At 34.2% G+C, this 20,322-nt stretch overlaps 1 protein-coding gene across 3 annotated transcripts; it reads right to left on the bottom strand.

Moving 5' to 3' along the window:
• Window positions 1–4,374: 4,374 nt before the first annotated feature.
• Window positions 4,375–19,938, bottom strand: LOC132313247 (uncharacterized). Of its 3 annotated transcripts, none has more exons than XM_059811936.1 (20): window positions 19,512–19,938; window positions 18,969–19,213; window positions 17,712–17,820; window positions 17,168–17,545; window positions 17,022–17,077; window positions 15,535–15,781; window positions 15,353–15,408; window positions 14,906–15,170; window positions 14,601–14,764; window positions 14,322–14,464; window positions 14,135–14,236; window positions 13,086–13,224; window positions 12,776–12,862; window positions 12,533–12,694; window positions 11,263–11,568; window positions 10,915–11,102; window positions 10,702–10,820; window positions 6,796–7,139; window positions 5,922–6,128; window positions 4,375–5,422 (listed from the first exon to the last, which is right to left on the bottom strand). In XM_059811936.1, the coding sequence occupies exons 1-20, from the start codon at window positions 19,666–19,668 to the stop codon at window positions 4,934–4,936; spliced, it is 3,963 nt and encodes a 1,320-aa protein (XP_059667919.1). In that variant the 5' UTR covers window positions 19,669–19,938; the 3' UTR covers window positions 4,375–4,933. The 3 variants fall into 3 exon arrangements, with proteins under 3 accessions (XP_059667919.1, XP_059667920.1, XP_059667921.1); XM_059811937.1 differs by having other exon boundaries at window positions 10,702–10,817; XM_059811938.1 differs by having other exon boundaries at window positions 18,969–19,193.
• Window positions 19,939–20,322: the final 384 nt, after the last annotated feature.

Here is a 20,322-nt window from a genome sequence, read left to right as displayed (position 1 = left end):
GCAAATTAGTTTAATGGATTATTCTGATCTCATTTCTCTAAAAGACATAGATTCATACAATAATTCACATCTTTTATACAACAATTTTGCATTGTTTATACCATAATTGATATTCTTATCAACAACTACAGTACTTCATTAATGAATGATGTTGTACTTCATCATAATGGGAAGCGAACATGTCACAATGAATGCATCACACTGGACATAACAACACAAACTAAGTATAAGTTCGAACAAATATTAATTGCCAAGAAAAAATAGCAAAATATACTATGTTAAGCTAAAATTCATTCCCGCAATGTATGTGTGTTTGGGTAGGGATTTTAAATCATCTCGTATTATAGTATATTTGTCCCAATTATAATATATCTGTCCCACTTAGTGAAGAGAATATTATAATACAAGACCAAAACGTAACATTTTCGTAATGCATATTAATATCATTTTCGTAACGTGTATTAATATTTTTTCTTAATTACTAAAACAAATATATTGTGACTAAGAAAAAGATTTTAATCCGAAAGTGGATGGCTTCATCTCTTTCCTTTTGCTGGACTCCTCCGTCTTTGTACCAAACACACTATAATCTATATTACAATCACAACTGAGAAAAAGAAAATTATTCTTTTTTATTATTATTCTTGTTTAGATTAAAGCAAAATATTAAAAAAAGGGTGATACACAGTCGGATCTTCCAACACATCCAATTCATAAAATGTGAGTGTGTCCCAAATCGGACACAGAATTATTTTTCATAAATAAATTACCATGGACCACAAAAGATGTATAACTTGCATGTAGAAGCCCAAGTTTGATGACAATATTTACATTGCTTTTCTGATATTTCAAAAAAAAAAAAAAATGGAGTTCCGTACTGTATTATTAATTACCATATGAGTGTCCTCGTGTCTACTGTCTACTGTCTACGTATGGGATTAATTACATTTGTACGTTACATGCATATGTATATATAATTATTATACATGAATATATATAGAGTATATTGTATACCGAACACACCCACCTCAACCTTGTCAATTCCAGATTAGAATGATCCATAGCTGCAAATGTGAGTTGGGGTGGGCCATATACAAAAGCACTAAACACAAAGGGCCCACCAAACAGTGGAACTCGTGCATGAGAACCGAAGTATGGTGATCTTGATTCAAGGATTAAAGGTTTTTTTTGGGATAAAATTTAAGTTGCACATTGTCAATCGTAATATAAATTAAAAATTAATAAAATAATAAATAATATTTGATAGATTGGGTTTGGAGATTGCAAATTTAATGTTTTGATTGACATCTCATGTACCGTAAAACAAATCTTTAAAGAACAATATAATATATTTAATAAGTTATTCAATTAGGATTCAAATCCTATAAAATTGTTAGATCTCACGAGAAGGAACAAATTTTAGATTACTAAAGAATAAAAATATTACGTACATTTCTGTTTGCCAAACAGGGCTGACGGTGTACGAAAAACAGAATTTTAATTGATCCTGGAAATGTGGCACGAGTTAATGAGAATTGATTGATGGGCTTTGAGGAAGATGAGACCCGCCGCTGAGTCACGAGATAAGCCCACCGGCATCGAACTCCATTAGTCGGCCAATTGGGCCCACTTCTTTCGGTTGCAAAATCACGGGGGCCCATTAACTCACATTTATTCACATGGAGAAAGAGAGTAGTGTCTAGTATGAAGCCATATAGCATGTGTGTGTATATATATATAGTATATAGTATATAGTATAGTATATTAGTGTGTGTGTGTGTGTGTGTCGCTGTGCATGGAATGGGGCGTAAAGTGATCAAATGTCTTCAACCTTTACCTTTTTCTTTATTATATATACATGTAGTAGATTCAATGTTTCAATCTCTTTGTCTATCTGTTTTTCTCACTCTAGGGTTTGTCTTTCTATAATTTTGTCTGTTATTTGATCAAAAGTGAACGTAGCTAGAAATATAGTGGTATCTAAAGATTCGGATATAAAGTGACAATATATATAATTATATATGAATTCTCAATTCTTTAAAAAATTTGGCAATATGAAAATAAATATTATAAATATTATTGGGTCACATATTTTAATGTTGAAATATCCAATAGAATATAAGCAAGACTATTCAAATCAATCATTATCCATCATGTATCACAACAAAAACAAATCCGCTAGTTGCCACATCATGACATCAACATTTGGCACCATTGGTTGCTTCAGATAACAAAATCAGTTTATTCTTGGTTGATGTTTACATGTTACAACTGTCTCAAACATGGGGCAATCTGTGTGAATTCACACCAAAACTATTGGAGGGCTCTTATCTGAATCCTACTGTGTGTGACTGTGTTTTCGTTTCATTTTATTATATTCCTAGCACTAACAGAGCATCTTAAAAGGAGATCATTAGTACTGTACAAGCAAAGCATGCAAAGGGCAGAGATATAGATATATATATATATATATATATATATATACACACACACATATATATAGGACACATATTTAGGTTAGTGTGGCATTCTTTTATATGCTGTTCTTGTGTGAAGAACTGAAGATTCTTATGGTCAGAGAGATGGTAGAGTTGTCTCTAAAGCTTTATACACTGAGAATGAGCTTTCATTCCTTTAATTTTTTTGTCATCTTCTCAATGAAAAGAACCAAAGCTAAAACTCAAGACTTTTTAAGTATTTTAAACTTAACAACACTGTTCATCAGAATCTCAGCAATAAATAAATATAAAGGACTCTCATAAAATAAATATAGTAATCAATAAAATAGTGCAATGTCACCGCTAAGAATATGATATGAAATGTGATGCTTCTTTTTATGAAATTACTCTCTCCAAAACTAAAAACAGTTGTTCTTAATGGAAAAAAATAGTTCTCTTTAATAGTTGAACTTTAAAAATGAGATGGTAGGGCAAAGGATATTGTTCTCGTAGTACATTCAAATGGGATCAAATCTTCAAATTTAACAAAATATCATATCGAGATCATTGCTTGATGTAATAGTAAAATATAAGATTAATAGCGTGGAAAAACAAATCTGCAGTTTAGTCAACATGTATTGGGTATCTGGAATATAATAATGAATCATTAATGATGAATTATCATTTCTTATCAGGAAATAAAATGAAGAGTTTTTATTAACAGGTTACTACATAATAGATAATTCGGAGTATTAAACTCTAATAGATGAATGGGCACTCATGCAAATAGATCCGTCAAATTTGGCCGAAGAATAATGTCAAATAATGTTGTCTTATAATATGCTTTAGATCATTATTGTCCATAATTACACAAACAATAATAGTACATAAAGTTATTCTCGTTGTAGTCTGGTTCTAATTAAAAAAAACCTTTTCACTGTTTTTTTTGTGGACAAATAACAACAGAAAAGAAAATCAATATTCAAAATTGCAGATAAAGCAGTGTGGCCTAAGAGTGAACAAAAGGGAGGAATTGGAGGCCCACCATTTCAAAATAAAAATGAATGCAAAAGGACAATTTAATTGAGTCCTTTACCCCACACCCATACTAAATCACTGGCTAGTTTTGAAATAAAGAAGTGTATGCTTTGAATGATAGCCCACTATAAATAAAGCCTTCATTTTGGGTCCAATATGCCTACTCAAAACCATGTTTTACACATATATCTCTATTTTGATGGCCTTTTTTTTTTTTTTTTTTTTTCAATTATTGCATTTGAACAATCATTTTTAGCCTCTTGATCTGGTGATCCATGTTATGGACCCAAAGCAGAGTTTATTTACAGTTTATTGATTAAAATTTGATATTGGGCAATGAGAGGCTCCTCCTGTGGTCTGCCTAATAATATTCATAGGTTATATAAATATACATGTAGAATGAGGGAAACCCAAGAAAGAAAGAAAGTAGTGAGTGTTTGGCATGTTAGAAAAGCAAAGACAAAGGCTGATACCAGAAGCATACAAGAGAACAATTTCTAGGCATACCTTCATGGGGATTTTACAAGTATTCCAAAGAAATCTTTAGGATGGTTATTATAAATGTGTGGGGAAAAATTATTCACTGATGCCTTGAAATTTACAAAACCCCCCCCCCCCCCCCCCCCCCCCCCCCCCCCCCCCAAAAAAAAAAAAAAAAATGTAAAAGGGTTTTCTTCCCTAGAATTTTATATTGCAGCTGCATGAAAATCATCAGTATAATTGGCTTTCAATGGTGAGGGATGGGAAAGGCAAAGATAGTCATTGCTTTTGCTTCCCTTTTGCTTTTTTATGCTAAAGTGGAGACACAGTTGAGTTATGATTGGAAAGGATGAATATGAAAGAAAAGAGAGTGTTTACACTGGAAAGACCCAATTTTTCTTTCTTTCTTTCTTTCTTTCTTTCTTTTTATTTATTTATTTATTTTTGTTCTTTCTGGGAAATTTCTTTTAGAGATGGAGCCAGTACTGTTGAATTCAGTGATATAAATCACTTCCCTACATTGATATATGTAACCTAGGGTCATCAATGGGCCCAACAATGAATTTTCCGGGCTGATTTTTTTATTTACATCTTGAGCCTGAAGTAGTTCTGAACTTGGGCTGTCCGGTCCAGATTAAAGGAATGGGCCTTGTGTCTATAAAGTAAAGAAAGAGATCATGGCCATAGTTATTAGGAAATCTTGTAGCAAAGGAAGCATTTTCCAATTCTCAGAATCCCGCCTTCAAGAATTCACTGCATGGAATTGAAATCATAGGAATATTAGTCTAGTGTTTTTAACTAATATGGTCTTCATTTCAATTCCCAAGCACATATTCAATGCTGCCAAACGCAGCCCAAAGCGATTTTTTTTTTTTTTTTTTTCACGTGTAATTTTTCATTACAGAATGGGAATTCACAACTCTTGAAGGGTAGCAACATTTTTTCATGATAGACCTGTACAAAGATTGTTTAATATGTCAGACAGAGGAGCAATTTTTCTTCAGTATCTCAACAACCCTTTGTGATATAGTCTCAGCAAAAGTTCCTAAAAGAGGTTCAAAACTTGAATTATCCACTCTAGTTTTTCCACCCGAACTGATGCTTGTAGATTGGGCCAATCTGGCAACTGCATGAACTTTCTTTGCTATTGTAGGAAGCATTTCAGTGGCTTCCTCATGTAGCTGACCCCCTGGCCCTCTTAAAATCTCTTGTCTAGAAGCCATGCTTCCTAATTCAGAAAATAACAGGAGTGCACTGTCAGCTGCAGCATCCAAATTGAGTAATGCCTCTCTGCACGCACTGATTATTTGTTGCTTTTCGATTTCCTCAGCATTGCATTCCTCTTGTTCTCTAGCTTTTATCACTTCCTCGTTCACTGAAATGTCCTTGACAGGGCATTCATTTGAATCACTTCTTGAGATATTGTGATTCGAGCACAGCAAGTCTTGCGTTGAGAGCTTGAGAACCTGTAATGGCCACAGGTTAGCAGCTACAATTGCGCATGGTGATCTTGTACTTGTCATTTTATAAGTAAATTAACAAAGGTTCTTCTAAAAAGAACACTTGTAAATGTTAAAATAATGAAACTCCGGCTGCTAAATATGCCGAGAGCAACCATTTTGAGGCAAAATAATGCCAAAGGCTTCTGTACCTCCAATACCCTTGATAGGGCTAACAAACACTGGACAATGAACTTAAAAGTATTTTGAGATGTTTCTAAGGAAAACAATTCTAGGCTACTTAATCCTTACTGAAGATAGATATGTAAGTTTCATATTCCATAATAAAATAAAGATCCTCAACTGAAAGAACTAGTATTAGATGATGACCAACCCCATAAAATCTTTGTTTACGACCAATTATTTTAATCTGTTTCATTATATTTTTGTTTCCCAGAATGTTTGTCTAACATATAGGTAACAAAACTAAAGCCCTGTCAAATCTGTTTTAGATTAATAGATATACCTGTGTCCGAGTATCCATCCTTCGTGATTCTTCTGGCATGCGCATTGCTGGATCCTTGGATGTACCGTGAGGAGCAGCTCCTTCGCCCAAATTTATAGTTTCACCACCAAAATCTCTATTTGGTGTGTCGAAGTGTTCTTTTTGGCCTCTAAGGTCTCGTCGCATGCGTGCAGAATGGCATCTCCGTGCTGATGATGTCCTTCCATTCTAAAAACAGTAAATATAGATAGCTAACCTTAGATTGTTAGATAGTGACTACATTGATAAACCCTTCATGAAGATCAGAATTGTAATCCATCTACAACTCCTAGCAACCTGAACCGTTGGGGGTAGCAGTGCAAAAAGAATATGCAAATGACCTCAGTAGCCAACGCTACTAGAGCAAACATGCTAACTCTAGTTCTTGGATTGCTTGTATTATCCCTCTGGCTAAAATTAAAAGGAAAACAAGACTCCTGTTTTCCCATCTTTGCAACATAGGTAAAAATGTGATGCTAGGACTTGAGATGGAAAGCATGGTGAAATAATATTTAAATTTTGATAAGACAAGAAAATTATGCGTAAATTGTCAGCTAAACCAGAACCTAAGAAATATTTGACCATTTATTTTGAAAATTAAGTAAACCACTGCAATTGAGAAGTTGTGTTTCCATGTTCAACATTAGAATAGGAGATGAAACAAAATCCCTCTTTAAATAAACAAAATCAGTTTAGACTTGTTAGATCTCATGATAAAAGGCAAACACAAGTGCACTATACAGAATAGAGCAGCAGAATCGGATGCATCCTGTAATCCTATATAGTCATATAATTTTTTTTTTTTTGATAAATTATATAGTCATATAATTTTGTACCATATTAGAGTACTACTAACCTTCAATCCCGCTGATAAATTGTGTAAGTTAAGGTTGAACATGTCATCTTCTGAAGACTTCATGTGGGAGGCATAGGCATCCACCATTGGTTGCAGTCCGCTTTCAGTTGTGCCTGAGTTCATCTGTTCTGTAACCTCACGAACAACTACCTCACGGCATGCACTTGCATTAGTAATCCCATATTGATTCGTTTTATTGCACTTAAAGCCAGGAGTGTTCAATCTGGTTTGTTCAACAAAAGTGACACCCAGACTCTTGCCATTATTACCAACGAATCCAAAGGTGGTCTCTAGAGAAGGATTATTCACATTTGTATTACTTGTCTCCACAGCAGGGTCTTGCACTGCATTAAACCATCACTTTGTTAGATATATGACTAATTATTAAAGGCCTGAAATCTCCATTGTGATCACTATCTCAATGAGCAGGATATTGGATTCTTTAGTAGGCTTCAGTTGTTGGCATTCAAAGTAAGACATTTTGAGATTGTAAAAGGTGATTAGTAAAAATCTGGCTGGAGGTGGATAAAGTGCACTAAACTACGAAAAGGAGAGTCGAAGAACCAAGCATCAGATTTAGAGTCCCTTAGGCATCACTCATACAATTAGAATTACATCATAAAACGCCAAAAGATCTTCAAAAGTTCAGAAAACTATCTAACTTTGACAGAGTACCTAGATATCTATAGGCAGGTCAACTTTTTCTATAAGGTTTTCTATTTCAAAATTAGAAACCAAAAACTGACTTGTATGTCTGCAGTACGAAAAAGATCCAATAATATAACTTAACCCAATATATTATCCATAGACCCCTACTACAACCATGTCCAGAAAATTTAGAAATCAACAAAATACGACTCAACTTCTAAAACATAAGAAAACGTTAAATAAAATTAAACCAGCAAGAAACTAACTTTAAGAAGCAAAACATAAGACTTGTCTGAAAATAAAAATCGATTCCAAGAGGTCCCTAGTGAGCCCCAACTTGAAATCGGGCTAAATTTTGATGTTCATATATATATATATATATATATATATATATGTATATATAAATTTGCTTTTCCTTGAACTTCTATAGATTGGTCGTCTTTATAAGAATATAAGAGCTACAACTGTACAATTAGCTAAACTTATGCTGCAGCATTGGCAACAAAAGGGTAGAAAATAATAGATCATGTGAAAACACCTATCATGGATGGACGTATTTAACAATTTGATTTGTATATTTCCCTTTTTGTCCCCACAAATCATTAGAAGAATCCAATTCAAATAAAAAAAATTGGTGAATTGTACAACTACTAAAGCCTTCCATATGCCTCAATCTTGAGATGGCTATATTGTGATATATATAGACTATTAAAAGTAACTTTTATCTAGACCAGCCAGGTCATCCCATAGTTGTTACATGCACGCCTATGCTCCAAAAGAGCCCCAGACTCGTCAAGACCACCTTAACCTACTACAGGCCATGCTGTTTCAGTCAGACCCACATAAAGCCCTCAAGCTGGCGCTTTTTAGTAGGCTTCAGGCTAAAAAAACACGCCTTTATTTTTTAATCATTTATTCATTTCGTGTTCTTTATCACATCATAATCATATTTTATGCAATCATATTGTTCAACCTCGTGAAATCTTTGACAGAATTCATAAATTTATGGTTGACTAAATGAATGTACAATTGAATCAATTCAAGATGTGCAACACAACTGAAAAATCCTCTGAAATTGGAATTTTTTATATATCAACTAAGAGGATCAGCCAAACAGGTAAATTTATGTGGATAAATACTTTCATATGCACATGCATTAACCAAACTAAATGTAAATTACAAATGCGAAACAATAAAAAACTATAACCAATTAATCATGTAAACTTTAAACATATATAATCATAAATTCATTGCTTATGTATGAGTAGAGTAACAAGATATTGTGGACATACCACAAAATATCACAACATATTGATGGATGCATCACACATAGATATACTGCAGAAATTTAATAAAGTTCTTATTATACTGATAAGAATTCCTGATATGTTGCGATATAACTCAAATATCATACATCTCATATTTTAGGTATATGTCAACACATACAAGACTCTTAATAATAATAAAGATTTTAAATTCATAACTTATACAAAATATAATTTTTTTGTGAAAACAACTTCATTTCATGCTGAAAAAATGAATTATTTGTTACTTACTAATTAATTATTTTTAACAAAAAATATATATTTATAATTAGAGTTTAAAAAATATCAGTAGCTATAAAAATTATTATCGATATCAATTATGAGTTATAAAGAAGGAAGTTGGGAGATTTGTTCGCATAGATTAGATATAATGGTATTGTAAGAGGTGTGCATGTGTATCTTGTTTTTTGCTGATCATATACCTGACGGAAGATTTTGGCTTAGTAAAAAATGAGAAACTAAGAACTTAAAACTCGATCAATTAATAGTTTTGTTGTGAAAAGGCTTTGTTTGTTGTGTCAATTAATAGTCAAATAATAGTTTTAAGGGCTTCCAAAACTATAAACTGTTTGAGAGGGTCAACCATATATTCCTTCAAGAGCCAGATATGACCAAGAATAATGATCATATTATGACTTATGAACCATATGGATATGAGTAGTACCTATATCTCTGTATGGTAAATGGTAGGTCATTAGCAGGTTTGACTACCATCAGTTAACACCACACGAAATTGAAACTTTATTATGGACTTGTGAACCATTGGACAAGATTTCATGAGCTTCCCATGATAGAAGTAAAAAACTATAAATGACTTGCCGATGGGACTTCAAGTACACTATGGTCCAGGAGAAAAAAAAATTATAGTAATAATTTCGACTTTCACTCACATAGAAAACGCCATGGTTATTGATTGTAGGGTTGGTTATCTACTTGTCGTATATGATTGGTATAGTTCTGGATTCTAAATTTATATTGTACGAAATGTATATTCATATTTGATCCTTATTTGATGTTGATATAATTAATCATTTTTTTTTTTCCTTTCTTTCTTTTCTTTACCAGTCACAAAACCTTGACCTGTGGCTTGAGAGTTTTACCGAAAGAATGAACAAGAAATTTTATTTTCTGTCCCATAATCCATCATCATCTAGAGGAACAGCATGCTGCCACATTCATACCAGGGGAAAAAACAGATCCGTAAAATTTTGTGATATTAAAGTGATTGGTTTTCCTCATATTCTTAGTAGCATGCATTTTTCTGACACACCACAAACTCATTAAATATACATTTTATTTGCAATACTTTCACTCAAATTGATGCATTGGAATCTCTATTAACACTCTTAGAACTTCATTAAAAAAATTCATGATTTGATACTAATATCTATCATTATTTTGAAAAAGAGGTTCAATATTAATATGTGATTGCAATATTATCCACTGTCATATCTTTATTTTCATGCTTGCCATATATCTTTTTATCCATATTTTATTTCTTGTTCTTGACTTAGTTTGAGTGTTCCTCTTTCTATATGGTGTTCATGCAATCTTAATTAATTGATAGGTCAAATTTAACTTATATAAGGTTCTTCAAAACATTTTGGAAGTTTAACCAACTATAAGTCAGCATTATTCTTGCACCAGAAAGCAAACCCCACAAAAGATCAGGCCATGTGGCTAGAGTTTGGCTATCAAACTATTACATTATAAATTTTTACCCTAAAACATCCATGCATACAGAAGTTGCCAGAAAACAATTTGTAGTATTGGTCATTTATCTTTCCTTCTATCATTGAAAAATTAGTTCGGCATAACACAAAAAACTATGAACATTGATTTTAGAAAACACGTTATGTCATTCTTCATGCAATCGTTAGAGTATAAGACAACTCAACAGAAACATTATGTGAAAATAAGAGCTTGGCCTTACACAAATTCGGAAAAGACACCGGCACCTTTCTGTCCGTCATATCCCAAACCTCTGGGGAATTCAGTAAATCCAAACAAACTGTATGAATGGTGAGCCAGCGCTTGTCCATTGTGAAACTGCTGAAGCACAAATGTGAAGCTATAAGCCTAGAAACATGTATTGAACCTCCATTTCACATGACAAAAATCATCTCCAAAACCATTAAACGCTCACCAAAAGTTATTTTGAGGCATTACAGAACCTTGGCTGTCATCAATGCCAGATGAACTACTAGATATGCCACTAAAAAGTAGTTTGCTGCCTTCCAAATCATGTTTGGATGGAGTTTGAACTTCAGGGGACAAAGAAGCATATCCCCCATCATTACCACCCAAAGGTGTGAGAACTTCCGGTGCAACTTTCTGATATCAATGAGGGTAAGCATGAAGGAGCAGATGAATAATGAGAACCACAGATTTATAATGTATGCAAATATAGTTCACGAACTGGGTAGGGTATCAAATCTAATGGGAATGATCAACTTTTCTTAATCAAACAAAATTAATTGTTTACTTTCAGTACCTGCAATGTAGTATTCTTAGAGTCGGTAAGGATTATTTCAGGGCTAGTTACTTTGGCTTGTGCCCACTTTGGAAGTCTGGAAATGCTAAATTTAAATGATGAGGGCTCCCAAGGACTTCCTTCTTGAAAAATAAATTTTTGGTCAACTTGGTTGGACTTTTCATGAAACTTGATTGAACTTAATGCTACCGATTGGGTCTTGCATGTTGGTGTCAAAGGACCAGAACGTTCCTTTATTCTCTGTAGCATCCTTGAAGACAAAGCAACGGGCATTTTCCAAATAAAAATACAGCCATCACCACCCACCTGAAAACATCAATAAATTTGACAATAAATAAAATATATGAAATAGGAAATTCTATGAACCAAATAATGGTGTTATAATAAAATTTGATGCGCATCAAGAAGCAGCGTGATCTTTTTAATTCAAAGATTATGGCTTTTTATTTTCTTTTTTTATAGTCGGTGTGTTCATATATAATTGCATAAAACTTGTTAGCACACCTTGAACTTTAAAAACTTTGGAGCACGCCAAGACTTCATGGAATAGTTTGTTAGTCCAAGTTTAGTTTCCTATCTTGATTGAAGTCCTAAGATCAAACGGCAACAAGGACTACTTTCAATACTCCAATGAGTTATTTGATTACCATTTCTAGGGATGAAAATGGAAAATTTTCAGTTGTGCTTGGTTAATACAACAATATTTACAAAATAAAAAATATACAGCTCATTACAACTTAAGAAACAATTTCGAATTTTAAATGATTTGAATTTTCAACCAGAGGGGCCTGACTTTTCACTTATCAGTAGTCACTGAATGATCTCGGCAAAGGGTACTTTTTTAATTAAATTGAATTGACAAATTTAGCATTTTTTTTTCTTAAACAATCAATAAAGAAAAGCGAAAAAGCAGCATTTGAAGTAACTAGGTCATTGTATGATCCTCACAGATGCAACAAATTACATTCTTATGATAGTGAGAAGAGCAAGCATACTACACACTAAATGCAAGACAGTCTAAAAGATAAATATTATGTTCAACGGTCTAAATACGGCTTTAAGAAAAATATAGAAACTTAGGAGAATGATTCATAGAAGGCAGGAAATAGTTTTTGGTCTACAAAATCAATACTATACCCTAAATATAAGAATTTAAGTGACCCAGGATGTTTAGAATAGGACGATATCCCCGCTTTACCTAATCAAATATAGATGAAATACATGTAAATGGCACATGTAACCAACAAATAAAAGCATGACAATAACTCACAGAAACTATGTGCTTGCAGTCAGGTAAGAAAATGACACCATTTATAACTTCACCATGCCCTACTGCTCGAGCAACCATCTCCCCAGTAAAAAAGTCATACATGCAGATAGATCTGTTTGAGTAAGAGCAAACCAGATAACTGCAACTTGGGTCCAAGGTTACCTGTCAAAATGAGTTAGTTGCAACATAAGATCATTGAGATGAAGATGATACTATGACTACTGACCACATCTAATGACTCACCTTTACTGGGTCTCCAGAATCTCCATCCAGCTTGAATGATCTAATAAGTTTTCCAGCAGCAAGCTTGAATATGTTAATCTTCTTATCCTATGTGCAGAACTTATTCATGAATCCCACAGTATTGGCCATTATCCAAGATTTTACTGGAAAAAGTTATCTATCCTTATTCAAAGGTCAGTTAACTGGGATTTAGTTTATAAGGTGCACACTCAAAGGATTGTTTGCACAAAAACCAGTCATGGAAGCCATTAAAGTTTACCATTTGCATTGTGTTGTACTACGCAAGTAAAATTTTCACATGCCAATTTACCTGCCCCACTGTGATAGCAACCTCTACAAGTGGATCTACGGCCATGTCGTATACGGTTCCACTAGATGCTATCTGATGATGACAACGAGAAATCTTGCAATTATTATCTCTTATAGCGACGTCATGGTACACCAAGGACCTAGAGGAAGAAACAAATATATTAACTTGATAGCTTGAGATATAGGAGTTGATGCCACTTCGAAACGAGACAATAAAAACTTGAAACCAAGTTTCTCATGAATTCCAACAAATTTTACCAGACACAAATTATTCGGGTACACCAGACCTTGAATGGGAATGAAGTAAGCCACATACTCCAATATGTGATACATTGGGGATAGACTTAGACACGGTTGAAAAATTATGAGGTAGTTCTAACTGTTGGAATGTATTTTTTTAAACTCAAGTCTAAAAATTATAAACTAGTATTATTACTTGCAAAAACTGTCATTAACTAAAGAAATTTGTTATATGAACCCCAAGGGGTTGGTTTAAGTAGGTAAGTCACTTGGCCCTGGTGCCTCATGAAGCATCAAGTCGAAGGTTCGATTCCTCTCGGGTGCAAACAATTCCTTGGAGGGCGGTTGTGTAAGTATCAACTAGGGAAAAAAAAATGTTACATTGAAATTAATCATATTAAGGCATTGAACTAAGTGTATCCTACAAACAAGAGCTCATGGTGTCAAATGACCATTTCTTTTATTCTTCACCAGAAAATCTCTCTATTTTATTAGATTTCAATTTATTCTTGATAGAGCTTTATGAAAAAGGAAACTAAGGGAAGATATGAAAGGAACTTTTATAAATCGGTATATTAGCATTTTTTTAATGGAGTTCCACGTTTTGAAGCACACCTACAAATACATGGTTCCCCTATGTATTGGCATTTTATGGTATCTATGATTTCAACAAATCATCAGATACATGTAAGACAACAGAACAATTTCAATTGCTATGAATAACAGGATAGACTCCCTCCAAATACAGTGTGAATCAAATTTTGTTCTCCAAATACTCCTTGATAACCATCTTGCTTTATCAGAACCCACCTATCAGCACTGCAACTGAGAATCTTACAGTCATTGCATATTAGCTTTACTGAAGTCACAGCAGCTGAATGATCATCAACACATCCAATGAGATCAAAATTCCTGATGTTAAAGAAGACAACTTAATATTGATGAATAAAACAAACATCCAACAAGCTAGACGAGCCCAAAAGGTTATGAATCAAACCTTTTGACATCATAAAGGCGGATTACTCGATCCCGTCCGCCTGAAGCAAGGAAGTAATTGGCTTCCAAAACTTTTTCAGAAGAAGCATCCTTCTTCCTAGGCAAGCTAAAGCTCAATGATAGGATTTCAGCATCATGAGCATTCTACCAAAATAACCAATAATTACTCATTACAGGATGCCATAAATTACAAAGCATACTTAACAGGAAAACAAATGTGAACATATTGCTCTGTTTTGGCAAGCACATATTCAAAATTAAAAGTGGCTGCATGGATTACCTTAAAGCATATGTAATCAGATGTATGTAGGTTATAGATATGGAGGTTTCCCCGGCAATCACCAACAGCCAGTTGCTTTCCATCTGGACTAACTGCCATAGATCGAAATCCCTGAGTGCTAATTCCTGACTCCACAGAATCAAGTTCAAAAATTCCAGCACTTACTGCAGCAAGGAACAGAATCATAAAGAGATAATCGATAAGTTAAGAAATGAAACATTCAGATAGATTCTGAAGCAATTACATTTTTTTTAGTTAGATCTTTAGGTATGTTCGAATGAAAGCAGTGTGAACATTGGAATTACCTAAACATGCCATGCCAACTGCCTCAGTTTTCATAAAATTGGGGTCCATGGCAAGAGTCAAGCCATCCTTTGATGATGAAACAGGTTGCAAAGCAAAATCCCATAACCTAATAGTATCATCTGATGAGCATGTTGCAAAAGAAACTCCACCAGAACAACCTCTAGCAACACATGCAATAGACGGATCATGCATATTTTCACACAAAATATTCTTAATATCCCATATGCATGCACCATGTGAAACAAGGACGCAACGTCTTGTAGCCTGGATAAATATAAAAACATTTTACTGCATGGAATTGTGATCAACATAATAACGCCACTAAAGTAACTGGGACTAGGACTTCCAGAATCAGAAGACCAGAAAAAATTATATATGGATAAGGAAATCAAGGTTGATCTGTCAAATAGATGATGGAAAATGGATACCAAATTTTAAGCAGTCACCTTGTACAAATCATGAATCTCCCATATGTAGACACTACGGTCTCCATAAACAACAACTGCACGCACACACACATACAAAAAAATTAATAATAATAAGAGAAGAAAATGAAAATGAAAAAAAAAAGATTAGTCCAAGGTGCAAATAAGGCTGGAATCCCATCATAATGACATCAAATACTTGCCAAGATTTTCTGAGGTTGAGAATTGACAAGCAATTGCATCAGGAAAAGTAGGCAAAGATTGAGAACCCTTTTCTCTGAATTTGGTATGGCAGTCCATATCATTCACGTTGTTGCAATTTTTGGCCTCAGTATATTGTAAGCTTCCGGCATACTTGAGAGACTCGATGGTGAAGAGTTTTACGACTCCGCCGTTGCATGCACAAGCAACCAACTTGTTGGATGTAGATAGCGCAAAAGATTTCTCAACCTGTAGATTAATTGTGAAAACAATTATAAGGTGATATTGATTAAAAAAATAAAAAATATAAAAATAAAGATAATAATAAATATACTTAAATAGGTGTGCAGTATATCAGTCTCTGTTCAGTTCAAAGAGCTACAAGAAGCTTATAGAAAATTTGCACAAGGATGGATCAGTGGTTGACATTATTATCCTGTTAGATGCTATAGTACTATCGACTATCATACTTGTATCACCATCAGCACCCAATGTTGCACATAAACAAAAAATATCAACCCAAAAGCTGCTATTTTGAGAACATTAGGATGCGCAAAACCAAAATCCCAAATCAATTGTCAAAACCACAGGAGTAGTAACATCATAGGAAGTAGAGAGGGAGTTTCCATCCACCTATTCTGCTAAAAGTCGCATAATGTTGGTATAACTAGTAGAAACTCTAATTAATGTTCCTGCTGCTAATCTTTCTACCTTAATCATAGGGTGACACGTCTCTCTCTCTCCAAAAATAATAAAAAAAAATAATACGAAAAAAAAAGAAAAGAAAAGAAAAAAGATGGAAACTCCTATAATTTAATAATCTAGCCCCTTGTAACTTTTCTCAATGAATGATTAAACACTCCTAAACACAGTGATGTGCCAATTGGAATTGGTATTAAGACAAACTTTGCCTATAACACCCACTGAAAATCCTTGCTGCTGCTGCTACTATTACACTAATGGGCTAAAGTTCCTTTGTTTAAACTGAATCACCTCGTCATTGTTAGCTATACCAAGTTCATGTGAACAGTCTATTCATGAGGACCACATGTGAAGGAAGTTGAAATAAATAAGGTACACCCTTATAGCCAACTACTCAAAATGATTAAGCTCTAAAGAAGGGTGTAAGATTTTAGCTTGTTTTTTTTTATTTCAATACCCTCCCTCGCATGCGGCCCCCTCATCAGTGGGCCATTCACATTAATATGTTGTTATTTTTTTTTTCTAGTTGGTACTCACACACACGTCTCTTATGAGACTTGAACCCCTGACCTCCCTTTGGGAAGTAAGAGGCTGATACCGCTAGGCCACTGGCCCGTTGGTCATTAATATGTTGTATGTATTCATGGGAGGTGTGGTAGATTAAAACTTAGGACCTTTTAGCTCTAAAAGAATTTTAACAACCTTCTATTTTATTAGCTTAAGTTGATATAAAAGAATGTAACTTGTCATTAATTTTCAAGATAATTTAATAAACCACAACGTGTACCTTTAAATCAACTGATTTTTTTATGGACAACCGAGAATGCAGAACGCATAGAAGACCTGTAGTACAAAGAAAAAAGATAACTTGAAAATCAGACACAATATCTCAAATACATCAAATGTATGAGAATGAATCCATAGTTAACCCACCTGCATCGGTCAGTGCATAAATTGGCAAAAAATCACCAGTTTGATCACAATAATCTAGATGACTATCACTCAATATGGAAGATGTGACAGCTACAAATGAGTATCCTTTCTGATGACCAAGATTAATAGACTTCCCTTGCATTGTCAGTGACCTAGCCCTAGCATTTGTGGGGTGTCTTGTGGATGATCCAAATGTCCAAACCTTCAAGTGCTTTTTTCCAGCAGTTACAATTAATTTTGAATCTGATGAAAAACTAACTGATGCAACTGGAGAACAAGATGAACATGCTTTAACCTTTGCAACTAACATCCCACTTCGCCAGTCCCAAAGGCAAATGTACGCATCAAGAGGAAATCCGACAGATACTAGTTGTTTCCCTAGAAAATTAAAATGATATGAATAAGTTGATGCCCCGGATTGATGAATAACAAAGAAAATGTTAACAAAATGTTTATTCATTTTAACATGTCTTGATACACCAAGAAGTAGACAAAATTATGAAAAAGGAAGTGCAAAAAATCCTATTGGGTTGTTCTAACTAACCATCAGGTGAGAAAGCAATGCATGCCACACCATATTGATGGCCTTTCAGTTCAGATACGAAAGCCAAAGTTGCAGAGTCCCATATTAACACTGCAGGTCGATGCCCTGACTGCAACACCAGGTTAGATAGATATTGGTACAGGAACAGATAAGAATAAGTCAATCATTATGTCCACAGTCCATCAAATACATCAATATATCTAAAAAGGAGTTTTCTTCTACTGATGATTACTTTGGTCCACCTATTTTTATTCAAATACTTTCCCTAAAACAAACAAACAAAAAAGTATTTCAAGGTTGGCTACACAAAACTTCCTTGTCAGTTTAATACTCCACTGAGAGAATGGGAAACAAAATACAAGTAGGAAACAAAAAACCCACGGAACAGAAATAGGAAGGGTGAGAACTGCCATTCAGCTTATCTAATGAGGTAGATAGTGTGCAATAGCTAATAAGTTGCCCAAATGGTAGCCCAAATGGTAATGCGTCAGACCAACAACATGAACAATCATGAAGTCACTATGGTAATTGGGCAAGATGTTGGGGGATTGAAAATGACGCCTCTAGCTTAAATTATTAAATTAACCAAAAGCTGAGCTCAGTTGCAATAAGAAAGTAAACACACTTATGAACTCCTTTATACCATTAACATGTGCAAGAGAATAATGATCATGCTTAACAAATATGATCCATACATTGACCTGGCCCAATGACATGTACAAGGAGAATCATGATCATGCATAATAGATATTATTCATACATCGACCTGATCCAATGTGTCTTAAGTCATTTGAACAAGTTTTTAAGCAAACCAAAGGAACATGTAGTTTGGATCGTCACATAACCTAGTCAACTAAATTAATATGGGAATTGTAGAAATCCGTGAATACCAAATATACTAGGTGCCTAACACTGAGGAATCCAGCTTCAACCATCCTGTCATCCACTTGAGACTCATGAAGAAACAAAAAACAATGATCTAATAAAGAAAGTTATAAAATTCGACAACAGCAACAGTAATAGTAAGTTCAGAGCTCTCGAGAAACAAATTCAAGTTTTAATTAAAACCCCAATTTGCAGTTTCTTTCCACCGTTCATGTTGGCCTGAGAAACGCAGTTTCAACTCTTGAATCGGTGAGCTTCAAATCATTCAAGTATAAATATTTCTCTTAAAAAAAAACGAAAAAACAAAAAAAAACAACAACAACAACATATACTAGTAATATTTGTGCCACTGCTAAAATGAATCCTTCGTACCTCTCCAGCTGCGACAAAATTCCCATCCCGTGAGATGGCAACACAGCTCAAAGGTTTCGGCATTCGATTAGAAACCATGAGATGCGACTGAATGCCTGAATCAACATTGTAAATCACCACAACACACCCTGCAATATAAACACAAACACTCTTCGAATTCAAAATGCTTGCATCCAACCCATTGGCATTCTTTGTCGTCAAGCCAATTACTTTTTCCAATGTGAGCTGCAAATTCAAACGGAAACCTGCATCAAGTAACAGTCAAAAGAACAATAACATAATCTGATTGCCAATTGAAAATATGTAAACGAGAATGACAATAGTGTTTATTTGGTACCTCCAATAATAATAATATAATAAATAAACACAGACACTCCAGTTAAGTAAGCATCGTACAAATATTATGCCGTTCGAATTCAGACTAACATTTTCATTTCTGGTCCTTCGTTTTTCTTTCTTTCTTTTTTCTAGTAATCAAACAGAGTATCAACGATAATTAGGGTTTCCAATTGTGTGAGACTATAGGAAGAAGTAAGAATGTACCTTGGAAGGAGCATCTGTTTTCTTGAGTCTGCGAGGTTTCATCTTTTGATTGCTTGAAATCCTCAAACAGAGGCACACGGATTCTTGAATGGTTTCGATATAGTTCGCACTCCTTATACACACTATTAACTATATCTATATTTACACACATATACATTATAGAGAGAGAGAGTGGGAGAGCGGGAAGCCAGTGCAAATGAAAGCAGCATCTTTGGTACGTTACGTTTATGAGGAAGGGCTTTTAATTGAATTGGATAAAACATCACGGTAAGAAAGGGATTTTACTGTATCATCCAGTCACAAGTCTTTGGAAAAAAGAAAGAAAAATATCAAAATGACAACACTGGCTTAGTTGGTCGGTTTTTTTTTTTTTTTTTTGTCTTTTTTCTTTAACCTGGCAATAAGAAACAACCATACCGCATCTACAAACCACAACCAAAGATTAAAACCTTACGTATAGGGCTGCAAATGAACCGAGCCGCTCATGAACAGCTCAGGCTTAGCTCGTTAAAAGTTTGGCTCGGGCTCGTTCATTTAATAAACGAGCCGAACTCGAGCTCAATTTCTAGGCTCGTTTAGTAAACGAGCCGAGCTTGAACATCATTGAACTCAGCTTGTTAGGCTCGTGAACAAACTCGTTAAGGCCCAATTATATTTATCAATTTATACTAAAAAAGTGTAGCCCAAATCAATATAAGTTTGGCCCAACTCCCATCAATTCATTAATAAGGCCCAAAAATTATATAATTCATCAGCCCAACATCTAAATCAGATTTAATCTTAGCCACTGGACTTCAACATCTGTTGGTTC

Source organism: Cornus florida, unplaced genomic scaffold (assembly GCF_030987335.1).
Source record: "Cornus florida cultivar Cherokee Brave unplaced genomic scaffold, ASM3098733v1 CherokeeBrave_3.0.0_Hap2_Chr06, whole genome shotgun sequence".
NCBI lineage: Eukaryota > Viridiplantae > Streptophyta > Magnoliopsida > Cornales > Cornaceae > Cornus > Cornus florida.
Note: the sequence above shows the minus strand (reverse complement) of the source record. Positions and strands in the feature narration are given on the sequence as shown.

What these genes read in the sequence shown, in the direction of transcription:
- LOC132313247 (XM_059811936.1), bottom strand. Translation starts at nt 19,668, where the DNA reads ATGTATATGTGTGTAAATATAGATATAGTTAATAGTGTGTATAAGGAG. An exon ending in AAAAATCAGTTGATTTAAAG is followed by an intron (nt 15,782 to 17,021) that starts GTACACGTTGTG and finishes ATTAATCTACAG; the next exon opens with GTTGAGAAATCTTTTGCGCT. An exon ending in CTAAGAATACTACATTGCAG is followed by an intron (nt 11,103 to 11,262) that starts GTACTGAAAGTA and finishes CATTGATATCAG; the next exon opens with AAAGTTGCACCGGAAGTTCT.